At 48.5% G+C, this 25,288-nt stretch overlaps 1 protein-coding gene across 2 annotated transcripts in view; it reads right to left on the bottom strand.

The window, feature by feature from the left end:
* The window catches only part of rnf123 (ring finger protein 123), a 257,414-nt gene that overhangs the window by 18,953 nt on the left and 213,173 nt on the right, over nt 1-25,288 (bottom strand). For both annotated transcript variants that reach the window (XM_029692856.1, XM_029692857.1), the window contains exon 36: nt 10,737-10,831. In XM_029692856.1, the coding sequence (XP_029548716.1) occupies nt 10,737-10,831 (95 nt within the window). The remainder of the gene's footprint in view (nt 1-10,736; nt 10,832-25,288) is intronic.

The following is a 25,288-nucleotide window of genomic DNA, read 5'->3' as shown; positions in this document are numbered from 1 at the left end:
GAGAGACCAGCGAGAGGCGAGAGACCAGCGAGAGACGAGAGACCAGCGAGAGGTGAGAGTGCGGCGAGAGACCAGCGAGAGGCGAGAGACCAGCGAGAGGTGAGACCAGCGAGAGACCAGCGAGAGGCGAGAGACCAGCGAGAGGCGAGAGACCAGCGAGAGGCGAGAGACCAGTGAGAGACGAGAGACCAGCGGCGAGAGGTGAGAGGCGAGAGACCAGCGAGAGGCGAGAGACCAGCGAGAGGCGAGAGACCAGCGAGAGGTGAGAGACCAGCGAGAGACCAGCGAGAGGTGAGAGACCAGCGAGAGACCAGCGAGAGGTGAGAGGCGAGAGACCAGCGAGAGGCGAGAGACCAGCGAGAGGTTAGAGACCGGCGAGAGACCGGCGAGAGACCAGCGAGAGACCAGCGAGAGGTGAGAGTGCGGCGAGAGACCAGCGAGAGGCGAGAGACCAGCGAGAGGTGAGACCAGCGAGAGACCAGCGAGAGGTGAGAGACCAGCGAGAGACCAGCGAGAGGCGAGAGACCAGCGAGAGGCGAGAGACCAGCGAGAGACCAGCGAGAGACCAGCGAGAGACCAGCGAGAGGTGAAAGACCAGCGAGAGGTGAGAGACCAGCGAGAGGTGAGAGACCAGTGAGAGGTGAGAGACCAGCGAGAGACCAGCGAGAGGTGAGAGACCAGCGAGAGACCAGCGAGAGGTGAGAGACCAGCGAGAGGTGAGAGACCAGCGAGAGGTTAGAGACCAGCGAGAGGTGAGAGTGCAGCGAGAGGTGAGAGTGCAGCGAGAGGTGAGAGACCAGCGAGAGGTGAGAAGTGAGAGACCAGCGAGAGGTGAGAAGTGAGAGACCAGCGAGAGGCGAGAGACCAGCGAGAGACCAGCGAGAGACCAGCGAGAGGTTAGAGGCGAGAGACCAGCGAGAGGCGAGAGACCAGCGAGAGACCAGCGAGAGACCAGCGAGAGGTGAGAGACCAGCGAGAGACCAGCGAGAGGTGAGAGGCGAGAGACCAGCGAGAGGCGAGAGACCAGCGAGAGACGAGAGACCAGCGAGAGGTGAGAGACCGGCGAGAGACCAGCGAGAGGTGAGAGTGCGGCGAGAGACCAGCGAGAGGCGAGAGACCAGCGAGAGGTGAGACCAGCGAGAGACCAGCGAGAGGCGAGAGACCAGCGAGAGGCGAGAGACCAGCGAGAGGCGAGAGACCAGCGAGAGACCAGCGAGAGACCAGCGAGAGGTGAGAGACCAGCGAGAGGTGAGAGACCAGCGAGAGGTGAGAGACCAGTGAGAGGTGAGAGACCAGCAAGAGACCAGCGAGAGGTGAGAGACCAGCGAGAGACCAGCGAGAGGTGAGAGACCAGCGAGAGGTGAGAGACCAGCGAGAGGTGAGAGTGCAGCGAGAGGTGAGAGTGCAGCGAGAGGTGAGACCAGCGAGAGACCAGCGAGAGGTGAGAGACCAGCGAGAGACCAGCGAGAGGCGAGAGACCAGCGAGAGACCAGCGAGAGACCAGCGAGAGACCAGCGAGAGACCAGCGAGAGACCAGCGAGAGGTGAGAGACCAGCGAGAGGTGAGAGACCAGCGAGAGGTGAGAGACCAGTGAGAGGTGAGAGACCAGCGAGAGACCAGCGAGAGGTGAGAGACCAGCGAGAGACCAGCGAGAGGTGAGAGACCAGCGAGAGGTGAGAGACCAGCGAGAGGTGAGAGACCAGCGAGAGGTGAGAGTGCAGCGAGAGGTGAGAGTGCAGCGAGAGGTGAGAGACCAGCGAGAGGTGAGAAGTGAGAGACCAGCGAGAGGTGAGAAGTGAGAGACCAGCGAGAGGCGAGAGACCAGCGAGAGACCAGCGAGAGACCAGCGAGAGGTTAGAGGCGAGAGACCAGCGAGAGGCGAGAGACCAGCGAGAGACCAGCGAGAGGTGAGAGACCAGCGAGAGACCAGCGAGAGGTGAGAGGCGAGAGACCAGCGAGAGGCGAGAGACCAGCGAGAGACGAGAGACCAGCGAGAGGTGAGAGACCGGCGAGAGACCAGCGAGAGGTGAGAGTGCGGCGAGAGACCAGCGAGAGGCGAGAGACCAGCGAGAGGTGAGACCAGCGAGAGACCAGCGAGAGGCGAGAGACCAGCGAGAGGCGAGAGACCAGCGAGAGGCGAGAGACCAGCGAGAGACCAGCGAGAGACCAGCGAGAGGTGAGAGACCAGCGAGAGGTGAGAGACCAGCGAGAGGTGAGAGACCAGTGAGAGGTGAGAGACCAGCAAGAGACCAGCGAGAGGTGAGAGACCAGCGAGAGACCAGCGAGAGGTGAGAGACCAGCGAGAGGTGAGAGACCAGCGAGAGGTGAGAGTGCAGCGAGAGGTGAGAGTGCAGCGAGAGGTGAGACCAGCGAGAGACCAGCGAGAGGTGAGAGACCAGCGAGAGACCAGCGAGAGGCGAGAGACCAGCGAGAGACCAGCGAGAGACCAGCGAGAGACCAGCGAGAGACCAGCGAGAGACCAGCGAGAGGTGAGAGACCAGCGAGAGGTGAGAGACCAGCGAGAGGTGAGAGACCAGTGAGAGGTGAGAGACCAGCGAGAGACCAGCGAGAGGTGAGAGACCAGCGAGAGACCAGCGAGAGGTGAGAGACCAGCGAGAGGTGAGAGACCAGCGAGAGGTGAGAGACCAGCGAGAGGTGAGAGTGCAGCGAGAGGTGAGAGTGCAGCGAGAGGTGAGAGACCAGCGAGAGGTGAGAAGTGAGAGACCAGCGAGAGGTGAGAAGTGAGAGACCAGCGAGAGGCGAGAGACCAGCGAGAGACCAGCGAGAGACCAGCGAGAGGTTAGAGGCGAGAGACCAGCGAGAGGCGAGAGACCAGCGAGAGACCAGCGAGAGGTGAGAGACCAGCAAGAGACCAGCGAGAGGTGAGAGGCGAGAGACCAGCGAGAGGCGAGAGACCAGCGAGAGACGAGAGACCAGCGAGAGGTGAGAGACCGGCGAGAGACCAGCGAGAGGTGAGAGTGCGGCGAGAGACCAGCGAGAGGCGAGAGACCAGCGAGAGGTGAGACCAGCGAGAGACCAGCGAGAGGCAAGAGACCAGCGAGAGGCGAGAGACCAGCGAGAGACCAGCGAGAGACCAGCGAGAGGTGAGAGACCAGCGAGAGGTGAGAGACCAGCGAGAGGTGAGAGACCAGTGAGAGGTGAGAGACCAGCAAGAGACCAGCGAGAGGTGAGAGACCAGCGAGAGACCAGCGAGAGGTGAGAGACCAGCGAGAGGTGAGAGACCAGCGAGAGGTGAGAGTGCAGCGAGAGGTGAGAGTGCAGCGAGAGGTGAGAGACCAGCGAGAGGTGAGAAGTGAGAGACCAGCGAGAGGCGAGAGACCAGCGAGAGGTCAGCGAGAGGTCAGCGAGAGGTTAGAGGCGAGAGACCAGCGAGAGGCGAGAGACCAGCGAGAGGCGAGAGTGCAGCGAGAGGTGAGAGTGCAGCGAGAGGCGAGAGACCAGCGAGAGACCAGCGAGAGACCAGCGAGAGACCAGCGAGACCAGCGAGAGGTGAGAGGCAAGAGACCAGCGAGAGACCAGCGAGAGACCAGCGAGAGGTGAGAGGCGAGAGACCAGCGAGAGACGAGAGACCAGCGAGAGGTGAGAGACCGGCGAGAGACCAGCGAGAGACCAGCGAGAGGTGAGAGACCAGCGAGAGGTGAGAGACCAGCGAGAGGTGAGAGTGTAGCGAGAGGCGAGAGACCAGCGAGAGTTGAGAGTGCAGCGAGAGGCGAGAGGTGAGAGACCAGCGAGAGGTGAGAGGTGAGAGACCAGCGAGAGGTGAGAGACCAGCGAGAGACCAGCGAGAGACCAGCGAGAGACCAGCGAGAGACCAGCGAGAGGTCAGCGAGAGGTGAGAGGCGAGAGACTAGCGAGAGGCGAGAGACCAGCGAGAGGCGAGAGACCAGCGAGAGGTGAGAGACCAGCGAGAGGTGAGAGTGCAGCGAGAGGTGAGAGACCAGCGAGAGGTGAGAAGTGAGAGACCAGCGAGAGGTGAGAAGTGAGAGACCAGCGAGAGGCGAGAGACCAGCGAGAGACCAGCGAGAGACCAGCGAGAGGTTAGAGGCGAGAGACCAGCGAGAGGCGAGAGACCAGCGAGAGACCAGCGAGAGGTGAGAGACCAGCAAGAGACCAGCGAGAGGTGAGAGGCGAGAGACCAGCGAGAGGCGAGAGACCAGCGAGAGACGAGAGACCAGCGAGAGGTGAGAGACCGGCGAGAGACCAGCGAGAGGTGAGAGTGCGGCGAGAGACCAGCGAGAGGCGAGAGACCAGCGAGAGGTGAGACCAGCGAGAGACCAGCGAGAGGCGAGAGACCAGCGAGAGGCGAGAGACCAGCGAGAGACCAGCGAGAGACCAGCGAGAGGTGAGAGACCAGCGAGAGGTGAGAGACCAGCGAGAGGTGAGAGACCAGTGAGAGGTGAGAGACCAGCAAGAGACCAGCGAGAGGTGAGAGACCAGCGAGAGACCAGCGAGAGGTGAGAGACCAGCGAGAGGTGAGAGACCAGCAAGAGGTGAGAGTGCAGCGAGAGGTGAGAGTGCAGCGAGAGGTGAGAGACCAGCGAGAGGTGAGAAGTGAGAGACCAGCGAGAGGCGAGAGACCAGCGAGAGACCAGCGAGAGGTCAGCGAGAGGTTAGAGGCGAGAGACCAGCGAGAGGCGAGAGACCAGCGAGAGGCGAGAGTGCAGCGAGAGGTGAGAGTGCAGCGAGAGGCGAGAGACCAGCGAGAGACCAGCGAGAGACCAGCGAGAGACCAGCGAGACCAGCGAGAGGTGAGAGGCAAGAGACCAGCGAGAGACCAGCGAGAGGCGAGAGACCAGCGAGAGGTGAGAGGCGAGAGACCAGCGAGAGACGAGAGACCAGCGAGAGGTGAGAGACCGGCGAGAGACCAGCGAGAGACCAGCGAGAGGTGAGAGACCAGCGAGAGGTGAGAGACCAGCGAGAGGTGAGAGTGTAGCGAGAGGCGAGAGACCAGCGAGAGTTGAGAGTGCAGCGAGAGGCGAGAGGTGAGAGACCAGCGAGAGGTGAGAGGTGAGAGACCAGCGAGAGGTGAGAGACCAGCGAGAGACCAGCGAGAGACCAGCGAGAGACCAGCGAGAGACCAGCGAGAGGTCAGCGAGAGGTGAGAGGCGAGAGACTAGCGAGAGGCGAGAGACCAGCGAGAGGCGAGAGACCAGCGATAGGTGAGAGACCAGCGAGAGACCAGCGACAGGTGAGAGACCAGCGAGAGGTGAGAGACCAGCGAGAGGTGAGAGGTGAGAGACCAGCGAGAGGTGAGAGACCAGCGAGAGGTGAGTTAACTGGAATGGTCGGCTCGCAGACAATCTGACAGGTTTTCAAACACACTAATGATTTAACTATCAGGTCAGCGAGTCGTTAGGCAGATACCCTGTATACCAAACTGCTCCTTATTCCCTTTATAGTGCACTACTTTTGACCAGGACTCTGGCTAAAAGGTAGTACACTATATAGGGTGCCATTTCAGACTAACACTCAGTAAATACTTCGGCTGTCAGCCTGTCTGGCAAATAGCAGGTCTGAAACATTATTCATCCCCCTTGGCGTTTTTCCAAATGTTGTTTCATAACAACCTGCAATTTAAATATATTTTTATTTGGATTTTATGTAATGGACATAGTCACAGTGAAGGGAAAAAAAAAGTGAAAAGTGGTGTGTGCTTATGTATTCACCCCCTTTGCAATGAAGCCCCTAAATAAGATCTGGTGCAACCAATTACCTTCAGAAGTCACATAATTAGTTTAATAAAGTCCACCTGTGTGCAATCTAAGTGTCACATGATCTGTCACATGATCTCAGTATATACACACCTGTTCTGAAAGGCCCAGAGTCTGCAACACCACTAAGCAAGGGGCACCACCAAGCAAGCGGCACCATGAAGACCAAGGAGCTCTCCAAACAGGTCAGGGACAAAGTTGTAGAGAAGTACAGATCAGGGTTGGGTTATAAAAAAATATCAGAAACTTTGAACATCCCACGGAGCACCATTAAATCCATTATTAAAAATGGAAAGAATATGGCACCGCAACAAACCTGCCAAGAGAGGGTCGCCCACCAAAACTCACGGACCAGGCAAGGAGGGCATTAATCAGAGAGGCAACAAAGAGACCAAAGATAACCCAGAAGGAGCTGCTAAGCTCCACAGCGGAGATTGGAGTATCTGTCCATAGGACCACTTTAAGCTGTACACTCCACAGAGCTAGGCTTTACGGAAGAGTGGCCAGAAAAAAGCTTAAAGAAAAAAAATAGAGCAAACACGTTTGGTGTTCGCCAAAAGGCATGGTTGTTGTCCTGTTGGAAGGCGAGGCTTCGGCCCAGTCTGAGGTCCTGTGCACTCTGGAGCAGGTTTAATTCTAGGATCTCTCTGTACTTTGCACCGTTCTGGCTCTCATGAGGACCGCCACAGGAAAGGAAGACCCAGAGTTACCTCTGCTGCAGAGGATAAGTTCATTAGAGTTACCAGCCTCAGAAATCGGCAATTAACTGCACCTCAGATTGCAGCCCAAATAAATGCTTCAGAGATCAAGAAACAGACACCTCGACATCAACTGTTCAGAGGAGACTGTGTGAATCAGGTCTTCATGGTCAAATTGCTGCAAAGAAACCACTACTAAAGGAGACCAATAAGAAGAAGAGACTTGCTTGTGCCGAAAAACACGAACAATGGACATTAGACCGGTGGAAATCTGTAGTTTGGCCTGATGAGTCAAATTTTGAGATTTTTGGTTCCAACCGCTGTCTTTGTGAGACGCAGAGTAGGTGAACAGATGATATCTGCATGCATGGTTCCCACCGTGAAGCATGGAGGAGGTGGTGTGATGGTGTGGGAGTGCTTTGCTGGCGACACTGTCACTGATTTATTTATAATTCAATGCACACTTGACCAGCATGGCTACCACAGCATTCTGAAGCGATACGCCATCCCATCTGGTTTGCGCTTAGTGGGACTATCATTTGTTTTTCAACAGGACAATGACCCAACACACCTCCAGGCTGCGTAAGGGCTATTTGACCAAGAAGGAGAGTGATGGAGTGCTGCATCAGATGACCTGGCCTCCACAATCACCCGACCTCAACCCAATTGAGATGATTTGGGATGAGTTGGACCGCAGAGTGAAGGAAACGCAGCCAACAAGTGCTCAGCATAGGGCTGGGTGACATGACCAAAACCTCATATCACGATATAGCACATTTCCTGTAAATTCAATGAATAAATAGTTTATATAAAATGACCACATGTAAAACTCTATTGCCTTACCTCCCTTTTCTTACCTCATTTGCACACATTGTATATAGATTTTCCTCTACTGTATTATTGACTGTATGTTTTGTTTTACTCCATGTGTAACTCTGTGTTGTTATATGTGTCGAACTGCTTTGCTTTATCTTGGCCAGGTCGCAGATGTAAATGAGAACTTGTTCTCAACTAGCCTACCTGGCTAAATAAAGGTAAAAAAAAAGCCTATTTCTTATTACATTTTGAATTAAACTCAACAAATAAAAGGTACTTACTCATATTTGATTATTTCTCCTTTTATTTAGAACTTTTGTGCAAATTTTCAATTAAGCATTTAATAAAATATAAAATATGAATCTATAAAATCTAAAAAAGGTAAATTGAAAACACTTCAACTATAGCTGCAAATAAAATAAATCGTCCTGAGTCGGGGGTTTGTTTTGAGCACTCCACTGTACTTTTTTGGGGTCTCATCCGTAGACTCTCTTCGTACTGTTTCACATGATTCTTGCGTAGGTGGTAAAAGAGGTTAGTGGTGTTTGAGCCTGTTGTTGGGACCGGCGTGCGGCATATTTTGCAGAGGACGGTTTTCTGGTCCGTGTCAGACTTTTTATACCCAAACCACATCCATGCGACCGAAGTAGCCCCTCTTTTAGGTACGAGCTCCGTGTCTCTGTGCTCTGTGTCACGTTTCACTCTCCTCCATGCTTGTTTGTGTTACAAATTTCCTTCCACACAGAACGTTGCTGTAAAGAGTGTGATTTGCGACACAACAAAATAAACGATAGAGCATAATATGAAACAATATACTTTTTTCTATCGTCATATCGCTCAGCATATGTGGGAAGTACTTAAAGACTGTTGGAAAAGCACTCCAGGTGACTATCTCATGAAGCTGGTTGAGAGAATGCCAAGAGTGTGCAAAGCTGTCATCAAGGCAAAGAATCCAAAATATAAAATATATTTTGATTTGTTTAATTAACACTTTTTTGGTTACTAAATGATTCCATATGTGTTATTTCATAGATTTGATGTCTTCACTATTATTCTACAATGTAGAAAAACCCTTGAATGAGTAGGTGTGACTGGTACTGTATATCCAGCCAAAATCCACACTTTGGATGAGAATATGCAACACTTTGGATGAGAATATGCAAATAAATCATTAGTAGAATGACTTTACATAAATATGTATCTTATATCTACACTGGTGGTAAGAAAACATGCCCTTTACTATTGGCCTAATCAGCAAGTGGAGATTACAGCTTGCTTCGACAAAACCAATGCTATTCAATAATACAAATATAAACGTTTTTTACAAAGTTGTAAAGTATGAAACAGCATGGCATATATGACAGATGTACATGTTTCAGTGAGGATCAGTCTGTACCAGCAAGAAGCCTCCAACGACATACCGATAATGACTAACTCCAGGTATTAATAACTTGCTTCAGGGACATCACAAGGCTGACAAATAACTTGCTTCAGGGACATCACAAGGCTGACAAATAACTTGCTTCAGGGACATCACAAGGCTGACAAATAACTTGCTTCAGGGACATCACAAGGCTGACAAATAACTTGCTTCAGGGACATCACAAGGCTGACAAATAACTTGCTTCAGGGACATCACAAGGCTGACAAATAACCTTCCAAGTGAAAGTAAAGGTTACATCACTTAGGTCATAGTCCCTTGTGGCAGAGTGTTAGAGGTTCTGGGTCCCGAGGTTACTCAGGCTGTAATCTAACCCAATTTTTTAATACTGTTGTGTGATTGACTCTCTGCAAGTTCAAGTGTAAACAGTTCTATGATTGATTAATTAAAATGAATGCATCACTTGAGTTCAATTTGATCAGATGAATCAAATGTGAAAACACTAATCTCATTTTCAATGCCACGATGTATCAACTGAAATTAATTCATCACTTTATCTGATTGGCTGTGTCAAATGTGATGCGACAACACAAAGCTAATCACAGTTTCAATTTCTCTCCTCATCAGGAGTAAAGTGGGACTGACAACATCAATTTCATTTCAGTTCAGTCTGTCCTTAACGACGTCCAATCTTTTGCTCTCAGCCTTTTGCACGTTGGCTTTCAGACCCTACACACAGTAGTAGTCAGAGTGCAGTCAGTGTCCAGTCAGTGTCCAGTCAGTGTCCAGTCAGTGTCCAGTCAGTGTGCAGTCAGTGTGCAGTCAGGGTGCAGTCAGTGTGCAGTCAGTGTGCAGTCAGTGTGCAGTCAGTGTGCAGTCAGTATGCCAGCAGAAGGTGAAGGTAGAGATCAAAACTTCCAAAGACCTAGTGGACATTACTGTTGCTTCTAATGAAAAACAGAGATTAAATATCTCCGTCCTTTCAGCCAAAACAATAAAGTAATAGTTCTTCTACAGCGTCCGTCATCAGACCTCAGTGACACTTTACATCATAAATGAACCAAGTGAACTGTACGTTAAGCGCATATGACTTTGGACTTGAAACAAAGCTATGAAGAACATTTGCCTTAAACCGACCGAGTCAGCGGACACAGACAGACAAAGTGGTCTCCGTCTACCTGCAAAAGGTTAAGGTGGGGGATTACACCAGAAGCTTTTCAAAGATGCAGCGACTTCATTTCAATTGTTTTCAATGAAGACAGAGGTTCATTCCTTTCAACCAAAGGGACAATAGAACTGCACTTCTATGGTATCCTTTATCAGACCTTAGCATCACTTTAGAATTTTGGCCAGTAACCAGCAGGTAGCCTAGTGTTTAGAGCGTTGGGCCAGTAACCGAAAGGTTGCTAGATTGAATCCCCGGGCTGACAAGGTAAAAATATGTAATTCTGCCCCTGAACAAGGTAGTTAACCCACTGTTCTCTGGTAGGCCGTCATTGCAAATAAGAATTTGTTCTTAACTGATTTGCCTAGTTAGAAAAAAATAAAAAGTTAAAATTATGGAAAATTAACGACGGATGGAAATAAATCAACTGCATAAAGGATAATTAAATGTAAAGGAACATTTACCGCATATAACTTCAGCTTCAAACAAAGAACTGAAGACCTCCCTCCATCTGTCAGTCTCAGAATCTGGCCGGCATTAAGGGAAAAGCATAGAATATCGTATTTCCCACTGAAGTGGAAGGGAATGTTTACTGTTTTCTCCTGACTAATGCTGCAGCACTCTGACTGAGTTGTCCTCAATGGGAACTCCGGAGAGGAGGATGAGGACAGACCAAAAGGGAAGGAGAAGAGGAATCCACACCCATTCCATTACAGCGAGACCACAGCAGAGAGAGCGAGACAGAGAGAGAGAGGAGAGACAGAGACAGCGAGAGAGAGTGTAGTGTAGTATATTGTAGTATAATATACTCACTGCTGTACTGGCTGTGGCCTGCCTTGACTCCATAGTCAGGAAGGTACTAGAGTGTAGTATATTGTAGCACATTGTAGTATAGTGTAGTATATTGTAGTATAGTGTAGCATATTGTAGTATAATATACTCACTGCTGTACTGGCTGCGGCCTGCTTTGACTCTATAGTCAGGAAGGCTAACATCTGTTCCACCTTCTGCTCTTCCTCCTCGTGGATGTAGTCTGTATCTGCATGGGAAACCACACAGCTTACAGTTAGATGGAGATACAGTTAAGGAACCACACAGCTTACAGTTAGATGGAGTTACAGTTGGGAAACCACACAGCTTACAGTTAGATGGAGATACAGTTAAGGAACCACACAGCTTACAGTTAGATGGAGTTACAGTTGGGAAACCACACAGCTTACAGTTAGATGGAGTTACAGTTGGGAAACCACACAGCTTACAGTTAGATGGAGTTACAGTTGGGGAACGACACAGCTTACAGTTAGATGGAGATACAGTTAAGGAACCACACAGCTTACAGTTAGATGGAGTTACAGTTGGGAAACCACACAGCTTACAGTTAGATGGAGTTACAGTTGGGGAACGACACAGCTTACAGTTAGATGGAGTTACAGTTGGGAAACCACACAGCTTACAGTTAGATGGAGTTACAGTTGGGGAACGACACAGCTTACAGTTAGATGGAGATACAGTTAAGGAACCACACAGCTTACAGTTAGATGGAGTTACAGTTGGGAAACCACACAGCTTACAGTTAGATGGAGTTACAGTTGGGGAACGACACAGCTTACAGTTAGATGGAGATACAGTTAAGGAACCACACAGCTTACAGTTAGATGGAGTTACAGTTGGGGAACGACACAGCTTACAGTTAGATGGAGATACAGTTAAGGAACCACACAGCTTACAGTTAGATGGAGTTACAGTTGGGGAACGACACAGCTTACAGTTAGATGGAGATACAGTTAAGGAACCACACAGCTTACAGTTAGATGGAGTTACAGTTGGGAAACCACACAGCTTACAGTTAGATGGAGTTACAGTTGGGGAACGACACAGCTTACAGTTAGATGGAGTTACAGTTAGGGAACCACACAGCTTACAGTTAGATGGAGTTACAGTTGGGGAACCACACAGCTTACAGTTAGATGGAGTTACAGTTGGGGAACCACACAGCTTACAGTTAGATGGAGATACAGTTGGGGAACGACACAGCTTACAGTTAGATGGAGTTACAGTTGGGGAACGACACAGCTTACAGTTAGATGGAGTTACAGTTGGGGAACGACACAGCTTACAGTTAGATGGAGTTACAGTTAGGGAACGACACAGCTTACAGTTAGATGGAGTTACAGTTGGGGAACGACACAGCTTACAGTTAGATGGAGTTACAGTTGGGGAACGACACAGCTTACAGTTAGATGGAGTTACAGTTGGGGAACGACACAGCTTACAGTTAGATGGAGTTACAGTTGGGGAACCACACAGCTTACAGTTAGATGGAGTTACAGTTGGGGAACCACACAGCTTACAGTTAGATGGAGTTACAGTTGGGGAACGACACATTACATCACTCATTTTACACAGTAAACAGAGGTCTTAAACAAAAATAACACATTTTCCTCAAATACAAAATAGTGAAATCTCTCAAAGATAAAATATCTAACACACGCATCATTCAAGAGAGCAGCATCCCATGCCCCAGCTCTCCTCCTGAATCGTTCCATCTGAATCCCCAGCTCAAGAGAACAGCTCACCTCTCCCCCTGAATCATTTAGTCTGAATCCCCAGCTCAAGAGAACAGCTCTCCTCTCCCCCTGAATCATTTAGTCTGAATCCCCAGCTCAAGAGAACAGCTCTCCTCTCCCCCTGAATCATTTAGTCTGAATCCCCAGCTCAAGAGAACAGCTCTCCTCTCCCCCTGAATCATTTAGTCTGAATCCCCAGCTCAAGAGAACAGCTCACCTCTCCCCCTGAATCATTTAGTCTGAATCCCCAGCTCAAGAGAACAGCTCTCCTCTCCCCCTGAATCATTTAGTCTGAATCCCCAGCTCAAGAGAACAGCTCTCCTCTCCTCCTGAATCATTTAGTCTGAATCCCCAGCTCAAGAGAACAGCTCTCCTCTCCTCCTGAATCATTTAGTCTGAATCCCCAGCTCAAGAGAACAGCTCACCTCTCCCCCTGAATCATTTAGTCTGAATCCCCAGCTCAAGAGAACAGCTCACCTCTCCCCCTGAATCATTTAGTCTGAATCCCCAGCTCAAGAGAACAGCTCACCTCTCCCCCTGAATCATTTAGTCTGAATCCCCAGCTCAAGAGAACAGCTCTCCTCCTGAATCATTTAGTCTGAATCCCCAGCTCAAGAGAACAGCTCACCTCTCCCCCTGAATCATTTAGTCTGAATCCCCAGCTCAAGAGAACAGCTCTCCTCTCCCCCTGAATCATTTAGTCTGAATCCCCAGCTCAAGAGAACAGCTCACCTCTCCCCCTGAATCATTTAGTCTGAATCCCCAGCTCAAGAGAACAGCTCACCTCTCCCCCTGAATCATTTAGTCTGAATCCCCAGCTCAAGAGAACAGCTCTCCTCCTGAATCATTTAGTCTGAATCCCCAGCTCAAGAGAACAACTCTCCTCCTCTCCTGTCCATGTCATGTCTAGTCTGAGATCCAGTAAAGTGCAGTTAACACTATACATCATTGTTACAGCAGGGTGTCAGGCAAGGTGTCACCACTTAGCTGACAGAACTAACAGAAACACAACCTCTAGTTATTCATCCTGGTATGGTAGTGCCCTCTCAAGTTCCAAGTGGTCATTGAACACAGCTGATTGTACAGGCTCCATCAGCCTCTCTCTCTCCCTCCCTCCCTCCCTCCCTCCCTCCCTCCCTCCCTCCCTCCCTCCCTCCCTTTCTCCCTCTCCCTCCCTCTCTCTCTCTCTCTCTCTCTCTCTCTCTCTACCTCTCCCTCTCTCTGTCTCCCTCTCTCTGTCTCCCTCCCGCTCTCTCTGTCTCCCTCCCGCTCTCTCTGTCTCCCTCCCTCCCGCCCTCTCTCCCTCCCTCTCTCCCTCCCTCTCCCTCCCTCTCTCACTCTCTCTCTCTCTCCCTCCCTCCCTCTCTCCCTCCATCCCTCTCTCTCTCTCTCTCCCTCCCTCCATCCCTCTCTCTCTCTCTCTCTCTCTCTCTCTCCCTCCCTCCATCCCTCTCTCTCTCTCTCTCTCTCCTTCTCTCTTCCTCCATCCCTCTCTCCCTCTCTCTCCCTCCATCCCTCTCTCTCTCTCTCCCTTTCTCTCTCCCTCCCTCTCTCTCTCTCCCTCTCTCTCTCCCTTTCTCCCTCCCTCCCTCTCGCTCTACCCCTCCCTCCCTCCCTCCCTCTTGCTCTACCTCTCTCCCTCCCTCTCTCTCTGTCTCCCTCCCTCCCTCTCTCCCTCTCGCTCTCTCTCTCGGTCTCCCAGCCTCTGAAGCAAGAAGCAAAGAGAGCGGTAGTGTTTTTTGGGGTTGGTCAGATGTTGCCGTGTTGGCTCATAGCCACGGCACACAGAGCTGAATGATTAGATAGAGCTCAGCGGACGCCAGCCAGGCCAAACATATGGTACAGACTGGGTGGGATAATACACTGATATCCCTTATTGAGAAACATAGACATCTTTATTCTCTTCTATGCATATGGTGCTTTCCATATTCTATACACTAGTCTATATAATGTTTAGCAAATACCAAGCCGTATAAAGAGCTGCTTTGTCCAGGTAAAAGTTGGCCACTGCCAGAGTCTATGAGCCAACAGGGACGGGTGTGTGTGTGTGTGTGTGTGTGTGTGTGTGTGTGTGTCTATACATGAGTGAGTGTGTGTGTGTGTGTCTATACATGAGTGAGTGTGTGTGTGTGTGTCTATACATGAGTGTGTGTGTGTGTGTGAACCATTCACCTGTTATTATGGAGGATGAAGCACAAAGAGAACACAGTTGTTGTTACAGGACCAACCACCAGAACACGTTAATATATACTTATTAGAGGTCGACCGATTATGATCTTTCAACGACGATACCGATTATTGGAGGACCCAAAAAAAGCCGATGCTGATTAAATCGGCCAATTTTTAAATATATATTTGTAATAATGACAATTACAACAATACTGAATGAACAACAAACACTTTTATTTTAACTTTATTTATGTATTATATTAAATCAATAATGAAACATGTTCAATTTGGTTTAAAAAAATGAAAAAACACACGGTGTTGGAGAAGAAAGTAAAAGTGCAATATGTGCCATGTAAGAAAGATAACGTTTAAGTTCCTTGCTCAGAACATATGAAAGCTGGTGGTTCCTTTTAACATGAGTCTTCAATATTCCCAGGTAAGAAGTTTTAGATTGTAGTTATTATTGGACTATTTCTCTCTATACCGTTTGTATTTCATATACCTTTGACTATTGGATGTTGTTATAGGCACTTTAGTATTGCCGGCCTAATCTCGGGAGTTGATAGGCTTGAAGTCATAAACAGCGCTGTGCTTCTAGCATTGCGAAGAGCTGCTGGCAAACGCAGTAAAGTGCTGTTTGAATGAATGCTTACGAGCCTGCTGTTGCCTACCACCGCTCAGACTGCTCTATCAAATATCAAATCATAGACTTAATTATAACGCTGTTGTGCGTTTTTGTTGCCGTTTTTACTTTGCTACCTGACGGTTTTTACTTTTTCATTACCGTATATTTTTACTTTTTCCCTCACTCAACTTTTTTTTTTTTTCATTCAACTTTCCTACCCCGGAGGTTTTATCTGGACATGGTTCGTCAGGACTTCAAACAGCCGAAGCTAAGTAACATTAACATGATGCCTTCTAATTGCAGTCGTTGTACTCATAATATACAGGAGAACGATCGCCTTACGGCAAGGATAGCTGTGCTGCAAGCCCAGCTTCAGACGCAATCGTTAGGCAAGGGTCATTTCAGTGTAGGAAAGGATGAAACAGCGTCTGTGCCACCAGTAAGTACAGATAGTAACGTTAGTATAAACCCCCTCGCACGGTCCCCGCAGCCGGACATCTTTCTCATGGCTTCTGGAGGGAAACGCTGTAGGAATGCTCAACCGGTGTCGCTTATTCAGCCGACAGAAACTTTCAACCGGTTCTCCCCGTTAAGCGAGTCGGAGTCGGAGGCCGAGACTTCTCTGGTCTCTGCTCCTCCCGTTGTGGGGTCTGAGACGCCGACGGCTCCCACCATTAGCTCTGACAAATTGAAAACCCTAGTCATTGGCGACTCCATTACCCGCAGTATTAGACTTAAAACTAATCATCCAGCGATCATACACTGTTTACCAGGGGGCAGGGCTACCGACGTTAAGGCTAATCTAAAGACGGTGCTGGCTAAAGCTAAAACTGGCGAGTGTAGAGAGTATAGAGATATTGTTATCCACGTCGGCACCAACGATGTTAGGATGAAACAGTCAGAGGTCACCAAGCGCAATATAGCTTCAGCGTGTAAATCAGCTAGAAAGATGTGTCGGCATCGAGTAATTGTCTCTGGCCCCCTCCCAGTTAGGGGGAGTGATGAGCTCTACAGCAGAGTCTCACAACTCGATCGCTGGATGAAAACTGTTTTCTGCCCCTCCCAAAAGATAGAATTTGTAGATAACTGGCCCTCTTTCTGGGATTCACCCACAAACAGGACCAAGCCTGGCCTGCTGAGGAGTGACGGACTCCATCCTAGCTGGAGGGGTGCTCTCATCTTATCTACGAACATAGACAGGGCTCTAACTCCTCTAGCTCCACAATGAAATAGGGTGCAGGCCAGGCAACAGGCTGTTAGCCAGCCTGCCAGCTTAGTGGAGTCTGCCACTAGCACAGTTAGCGTAGTCAGCTCAGCTTTCTCCATTGAGACCGTGTCTGTGCCTCGATCTTGGTTGGGCAAAATTAAAAATGGCGGTGTTCGCTTCAGTAATCTTACTAGTATAAAGACCTCCTCCATTCCTGCCATTATTGAAAGAGATTGTGATACTTCACATCTCAAAATTGGGTTACTTAATGTTAGATCCCTCACTTCCAAGGCAGTTATAGTCAATGAACTAATCACTGATCATAATCTTGATGTGATTGGCCTGACTGAAACATGGCTTAAGCCTGATGAATTTACTGTGTTAAATGAGGCCTCACCCCCTGGTTACACTAGTGACCAAACCCCCCGTGCATCCGGCAAAGGCGGAGGTGTTGCTAACATTTACGATAGCAAATTTCAATTTACAAAAAAAAAAACTATGACGTTTTCGTCTTTTGAGCTTCTAGTCATGAAATCTATGCAGCCTACTCAATCACTTTTTATAGCTACTGTTTACAGGCCTCCTGGGCCATATGCAGTGTTCCTTACTGAGTTCCCTGAATTCCTATCGGATCTTGTAGTCATAGCAGATAATATTCTAATTTTTGGTGACTTTAACATTCACATGGAAAAGTCCACAGACCCACTCCAAAAGGCTTTCGGAGCCATCATCGACTCAGTGGGTTTTGTCCAACATGTCTCTGGACCTACTCACTGCCACAGTCATACTCTGGACCTAGTTTTGTCCCATGGAATAAATGTTGTGGATCTTAATGTTTTTCCTCATAATCCTGGATTATCGGACCACCATTTTATTGCGTTTACAATTGCAACAAATAATCTGCTCAGACCCCAACCAAGGAAGATTAAAAGTCGTGCTATAAATTCTCAGACAACCCAAAGATTCCTTGATGCCCTTCCAGACTCCCTCTGCCTACCCAAGGACGTCAGAGGACAAGAATCAGTTAACCACCTAACCGAGGAACTCAATTCAACCTTGCGCAATACCCTAGATGCAGTTGCACCCCTAAAAATTAAAAACATCTGTCATAAGAAACTAGCTCCCTGGTATACAGAAAATACACGAGCTCTGAAGCAAGCTTCCAGAAAATTGGAACGGAAATGGCGCCACACTAAACTGGAAGTCTTCCGACTAGCTTGGAAAGACAGTACCGTGCAGTATCGAAGAGCCCTCACTGCTGCACGATCATCCTATTTTTCCAACTTAATTGAGGAAAATAAGAACAATCCGAAATTTCTTTTTGACACTGTCGCAAAGCTAACTAAAAAGCAGCATTCGCAAATGGAGGATGGCTTTCACTTCAGCAGTAATAAATTTATGAACTTTTTTGAGGAAAAGATCATGATCATTAGAAAGCAAATTACGGACTCCTCTTTAAATCTGGGTATTCCTCCAGGGCTTCATTGTCCAGAGTCTGCACAACTCTGCCAGGACCTTGGCTCAAGGGAGATACTAAAGTGTTTTAGTACTATATCTCTTGACACAATGATGAAAATAATCATGGCCTCCAAACCCTCAAGCTGCATACTGGACCCTATTCCAACTAAACTACTGAAAGAGCTGCTTCCTGTGCTTGGCCCTCCTATGTTGAACATAATAAACGGCTCTCTATCCACCGGATGTGTACCAAGCTCACTAAAAGTGGCAGTAATAAAGCCTCTCTTGAAAAAGCCGAATCTTGACCCAGAAATTATAAAAAACTATCGGCCTATATCGAATCTTCCATTCCTCTCAAAAATTTTAGAAAAAGTTGTTGCGCAGCAACTCACTGCCTTCCTGAAGACAAACAATGTATACGAAACGCTTCAGTCTGGTTTTAGACCCCATCATAGCACTGAGACTGCACTTGTGAAGGTGGTAAATGACCTTTTAATGACGTCAGACCGAGGCTCTGCATCTGTCCTCATGCTCCTAGATCTTAGTGCCGCTTTTGATACCATCGATCACCACATTCTTTTGGAGAGATTGGAAACCCAAATTGGTCTACATGGACAAGTTCTGGCCTGGTTTAGATCTTATCTGTCGGAAAGATATCAGTTTGTCTCTGTGAATGGTTCGTCCTCTGACAAATCAATTGTAAATTTCGGTGTTCCTCAAGGTTCCGTTCTAGGACCACTATTGTTTTCACTATATATTTTACCTCTTGGGGATGTCATTCGAAAACATAATGTTAAATTTCACTGCTATGCGGACGACACACAGCTGTACATTTCAATGAAACATGGTGAAGCCCCAAAATTGCTCTCGCTAGAAGCCTGTGTTTCAGACATAAGGAAGTGGATGGCTGCAAATTTTCTACTTTTAAACTCGGACAAAACAGAGATGCTTGTCCTAGGTCCCAAGAAACAAAGAGATCTTCTGTTGAATCTGACAATTAATCTGGATGGTTGTACAGTCGTCTCAAATAAAACTGTGAAGGACCTCGGCGTTACTCTGGACCCTGATCTCTCTTTTGAAGAACATATCAAGACTGCTTCAAGGACAGCTTTTTTCCATCTACGTAACATTGCAAAAATCAGAAACTTTCTGTCCAAAAATGACGCAGAAAAATTAATCCATGCTTTTGTTACTTCTAGGCTCGACTACTGCAATGCTCTACTTTCCGGCTACCCGGATAAAGCACTAAACAAACTTCAGTTAGTGCTAAATACGGCTGCTAGAATCCTGACTAGAACCAAAAAATTTGATCATATTACTCCAGTGCTAGCTTCCCTACACTGGCTTCCTGTTAAGGCAAGGGCTGATTTCAAGGTTTTACTGCTAACCTACAAAGCATTACATGGGCTTGCTCCTACCTATCTTTCCGATTTGGTCCTGCCGTACATACCTACACGTACGCTACGGTCACAAGACGCAGGCCTCCTAATTGTCCCTAGAATTTCTAAGCAAACGGCTGGAGGTAGGGCTTTCTCCTATAGAGCTCCATTTTTATGGAATGGTCTGCCTACCCATGTGAGAGACGCAGACTCAGTCTCAACCTTTAAGTCTTTACTGAAGACTTATCTCTTCAGTAGGTCCTATGATTAAGTATAGTCTGGCCCAGGAGTGTGAAGGTGAACGGAAAGGCTGGAGCAACGAACCGCCCTTGCTGTCTCTGCCTTGTCGGTTCCCCTCTTCCCACTGGGATTCTCTGCCTCTAACCCTTTTACAGGGGCTGAGTCACTGACTTACTGGTGTTCTTCCATGCCGTCCATGGGAGGGGTGCGTCACTTGAGTAGGTTGAGCCACTGACGTGGTCTTCCTGTCTGGGTTGGCGCCCCCCCCCCCCCTTGGGTTGTGCCGTGGCGGACATCTTTGTGGGCTATACTCGGCCTTGTCTTCGGACGGTAAGTTGGTGGTTGTAGATATCCCTCTAGTGGTGTGGGGGCTGTGCTTTGGCAAAGTGGGTGGGGTTATATCCTGCCTGTTTGGCCCTGTCCGGGGGTATCATCGGATGGGGCCACAGTGTCTTCTGATCCCTCCTGTCTCAGCCTCCAGTATTTATGCTGCAGTAGTTTATGTGTCGGGGGGCTAGGGTCAGTCTGTTACATCTGGAGTATTCTCTTGTCTTATCCGGTGTCCTGTGTGAATGTAAATATGCTCTCTCTAATTCTCTCTTTGTTTCTTTCTTTCTCTCGGAGGACCTGAGCCCTAGGACTACCTGGCATGATGACTCCTTGCTGTCCCCAGTCCACCTGGCCATGCTGCTGCTCCAGTTTCAACTGTTCTGCCTGCGGCTACGGAACCCTGACCTGTTCACCGGACGTGCTTGTTGCACCCTCGACAATTACTATGATTATTATTATTTGACCATGCTGGTCATTTACGAACATTTTAACATCTTGACCATGTTCTGTTATAATATCCACCCGGCACAGCCAGAAGAGGACTGGCCACCCCTCATAGCCTGGTTCCTCTCTAGGTTTCTTCCTAGGTTTTTGGCCTTTCTCAGGAGTTTTTCCTAGGGAGTTTTTCCCAGCCACCGTGCTTCTTTCACATGCATTGCTTGCTGTTTGGGGTTTTAGGCTGGGTTTCTGTACAGCACTTTGAGATTTCAGCTGATGTACGAAGGGCTATATAAATAAATTTGATTTGATTTTGATTTGATAATATAATAAACACACAGAAATACGATCCTTAGGTCATTAATATGGTCAAATCCAGAAACTATAATTTCGAAAACAAAACGTTTATTCTTTCAGTGAAATACGGAACCGTTCCGTATATTTTCTAATGGGTGGCAACCCTTTAGTCTAAATATTGCTGTTACATTGCACAACCTTCAATGGTATGTCATAATTATGTAAAATTCTGGCAAATTAGTTACGGTCTTTGTTAGTGAGAAATGGTCTTCACACAGTTTGCAATGAGCCAGGCAGCCCAAACTGCTGCATATACCCTGACGCGAATGCACTTTTGTTAAATAATCACCCGTTTGGCGAAGTAGGCTGTGATTCGATGATAAAATAACAGGCACCGCATTGATTATATGCAACGCAGGACAAGCTAGATAAACTAGTAATATCATCAACCATGTGTAGTTAACTAGTGATTATGTTAAGATTGATTGTTTTTAATAAGATAAGTTTAATGCTAGCTAGCAACTTAGATTGGCTCATTGCATCCACAAGGTCCTTTTGACGCTGCACTTGCGTAACAGGTGGTCAGTCTGCCACGCAGTCTCCTCGTGGATTGCAATGTAATCGGCCATAATTGGCGTCCAAAAATGCCTATTACCGATTGTTATTTAAACTTGAAATCGGCCCTAATTAATCGGCCATGCCAATTAATGGGTCGACCTCTTATACTTATATTGGGATATTTATGGGAACTTACTCAAAAGGCAAAGAGGAGGAGGGGGGACAGGAGGAGGAGGGAAAAGAGGAGGGACAGGAGGAGGGAAAAGAGGAGGGACAGGAGGAGAGAAAAGAGGAGGGACAGGAGGAGGGACAGGAGGAGGAGGAGGGACAGGAGGAGGAGGAGGGACAGGAGGAGGGAAAAGAGGAGGGACAGGAGGAGAGAAAAGAGGAGGGACAGGAGGAGGGACAGGAGGAGGAGGAGGGACAGGAGGAGGAGGAGGGACAGGAGGAGGGAAAAGAGGAGGGACAGGAGGAGAGAAAAGAGGAGGGACAGGAGGAGGGAAAAGAGGAGGGACAGGAGGAGGAGGGACAGGAGGAGGAGGGACGACAGGAGGAGGGACAAGAGGAGGGACAAGAGGAGGGACAGGAGGAGGAGGGACAGGAGGAGGGGGGACAGGAGGAGGAGGGAAAAGAGGAGGGACAGGAGGAGGGAAAAGAGGAGGGACAGGAGGAGGAGGGAAAAGAGGAGGGACAGGAGGAGTGGGGACAGGAGGAGGAGGACTGAAAAACAGCTTCTATCTCAAGGCCATCAGACTGTTAAACAGCCATCACTAACATAGTGGCTGCTGCCAACATACAGACTCAAATCTCTGGCCACTTTAATACATTTAAGAAATGGATTTAATAAAGGTATCAGTAGTCACTTTAAATAACGCCACTTTAATAATGTCTACATATCCTACATTACTCATCTGATATGTATATACTGTATTCTATACCATCTACTGCATCTTGCCTATGCCGCACGGCCATCGCTCATCCATATATTTATATGTACATATTCTTATTCCATCCCTTTAGATGTGTGTGTTTAAGGTAGTCATTGTGAATTCGTTAGATTACTTGTTAGGTATTACTGCACTGTCGGAACTAGAAGCACAAGCATTTCGCTACACTCGCATTAACATCTGCTAACCATGTGTATGTGACCATAAAATGTTATTTTATTTCAGGAGGAGGAACAGGAGGAGGGGGACAGGAGGGGGAACAAGAGGGACAGGAGGAGGAAGATGGACAGGAGGAGGAACAAGAGGGACAGGAGGAGGAAGATGGACAGGAGGAGGAACAAGAGGGACAGGAGGAGGAAGATGGACAGGAGGAGGAACAAGAGGGACAGGAGGAGGAAGATGGACAGGAGGAGGAGGGGGACAGGAGGGGAGGAGGGACAGGAGGAGGAACAAGAGGAGGAACAGGAGGAGGAGGAGGGATGAGGGGGGCCAGGAGGAGGAACAGGAGGAGGACCAAGAGGGACAAGAGGAGGAGGGACAGGAGGAGGAACAAGAGGGACAGGAGGAGGAGGGACAGGAGGAGGAACAAGAGGGACAGGAGGAGGAGGGACAGGAGGAGGAACAGGAGGAGGGACAGGAGGAGGAGGAGGGACAGGAGGAGGAGGAGGAACAGGAGGAGGAAAAGAAGGAGGAGGGGGGACAGGAGGAGGAGGGACGGGAGGAGGAGGGGGGACAGGAGGAGGAGGGGGGACAGGAGGAGTAGAGTCCTGACTTGCAGCATGGCCATTGAGAGAGATGGAGACATTTTTAGAGATGTTTGAAGTGGATAAATGTCCATCAGCCTTCTTTCCTCTAGTGGCTGCTGTGTGTTTAATGCTGCGTACCATCTGAGACGCTCATCTATAATGTATTGCTGTCCGCCTGGCTGGTCGACTGTCTTCACAGCTCAGATACCCTTGGAGAGGCAGGAACCTGTCCTTCAGTTCAGCACGACTGAACAATAAACATGGTCTTCGTTCGGCAATTCTACTATTATCATCATCATCGTCATTCATAAAATCTATATTTTTTCAACCTTGAGAATGAAGAATTTCTCAGTGTATTATTCATCTGTGATTCCAACACCATCATCATCCATTTTTAACTGTATTATTAGAATCATTTGTTGTAATCTCAGAGCCAACCTTAACCCTGGAACCAAGCCCAGAGCCAACCCTAGAGCCCAGAGACAAGCCCAACCCGAGAGCTAAGCCCAGAGCCAACCTTAACCCTGGAACCAAGCCCAGAGCCAACTCTAGAGCCCAGAGACAAGCCCAACCCGAGAGCTAAGCCCAGAGCTAACCTTAACCCTGGAACCAAGCCCAGAGCCAACCCTAGAGCCCAGAGACAAGCCCAACCCGAGAGCTAAGCCTAGAGCCAACCTTAACCCCTAGAACCAAGCCCAGAGCCAACCCTAGAGCCCAGAGACAAGCCCAACCCGAGAGCTAAGCCCAGAGCCAACCTTAACCCCTAGAACCAAGCCCAGAGCCAACCTTAACCCCTAGAACCAAGCCCAGAGCCAACCCTAGAGCCCAGAGACAAGCCCAACCCGAGAGCTAAGCCTAGAGCCAACCTTAACCCTGGAACCAAGCCCAGAGCCAACCCTAGAGCCCAGAGACAAGCCCAACCCGAGAGCTAAGCCCAGAGCCAACCTTAACCCCTAGAACCAAGCCCAGAGCCAACCCTAGAGCCCAGAGACAAGCCCAACCCGAGAGCTAAGCCCAGAGCCAACCTTAACCCTGGAACCAAGCCCAGAGCCAACCCTAGAGCCCAGAGACAAGCCCAACCAGAGAGCTAAGCCCAGTGAGAAAGCAGAGCCACAGGGACTGTTTTCACAAACAAATGCCAGAGGGAGAGAGGGGAGGAAGGAGGGAGGGAGAGAGAAGGGGGAGGTGGGGGGTGCTGATGAAAATAACCCGTTTTAGCAGCAGCAGCTGATGGGACAGAGGCAATGCCTCCCGCCACTAACCCTCTCCTCTTCCTCCCCTCCCTCTCCTCTTCCTCTCCTCACCATCTCTGTTTGTGAACTTGGCCATGTCCTTGCCACAGTGCATTTAGGTGGAACATAGCAAGACACAGAGGAAGTATATATATATATATATTGGCAGGTTTCTGGAGGGTTGGGGAGTAGCGCAAGAATTTGTATCTCCTGGTCACTCTGAACCAGAGATCCACATTCTTCAGAAAGTATTCATACCCTTTGACTTATTCCATATTTTGTTATGTTATATCCTGAATTCAAAATGCATTCTAAACAATTCTGGAATGGCTTCATAACAAGAATGTGAAATACTTGAAGATTGCTGTTCACTGCCACTCCCCGTTTAACTTAAAAGATTTGAGAAAATCTGCAAGGAAGAATGGGAGAAATTCCCCAAATCCAGACGTGCAAAGCTGATACAGACATACCCAAGACAACTCAACGCTGATACAGACATACCGAAGACGACTCAAAGCTGATACAGACATACCCAAGACAACTCAACGCTGATACAGACATACCGAAGACAACTCAACGCTGATACAGACATACCCAAGATGACTCAAAGCTGATACAGACATACCGAAGACGACTCAACGCTGATACAGACATACCCAAGATGACTCAAAGCTGATACAGACATACCCAAGACGACTCAAAGCTGATACAGACATACCCAAGACGACTCAACGCTGATACAGACATACCCAAGATGACTCAAAGCTGATACAGACATACCCAAGACGACTCAACGCTGATCCAGACATACCCAAGATGACTCAACGCTGATACAGACATACCCAAGACGACTCAAAGCTGATACAGACATACCCAAGACGACTCAACGCTGATACAGACATACCCAAGATGACTCAACGCTGATCCAGACATACCCAAGACGACTCAAAGCTGTAATCGCTGCCAAAGGTGCTTCTACAAACTATTGACTCAGGGGTGTGAATACTTACGTAAATGACATATTTCTGTATGTCATTTTCAATAAATTTGAAATCTCAATGAACATGTTTTCACTTTGTGTGTTGTGTGTAGGTGAATTATTCTTTTTTTCATTCATTTTGAATTCAGGCTGTAAAAACAAAATGTAGAATATGTCAAGGGATATGAATACTCTCTGAAGGCACTGTACGTGAATTAAGGGTAACAATTAAGAACTGTGATTGTTTTAAATTAAAAAATGGTCAAAAATATATAAAATAGCTTGTTTGCAAAGAGCAATTTCTCGAGCAAGAATTTTGCTAAG

The sequence above is a fragment of the Salmo trutta genome, chromosome 16 (genome assembly GCF_901001165.1).
Source record: "Salmo trutta chromosome 16, fSalTru1.1, whole genome shotgun sequence".
NCBI lineage: Eukaryota > Metazoa > Chordata > Actinopteri > Salmoniformes > Salmonidae > Salmo > Salmo trutta.
This window is presented reverse-complemented; position numbering and strand designations above follow the sequence as displayed.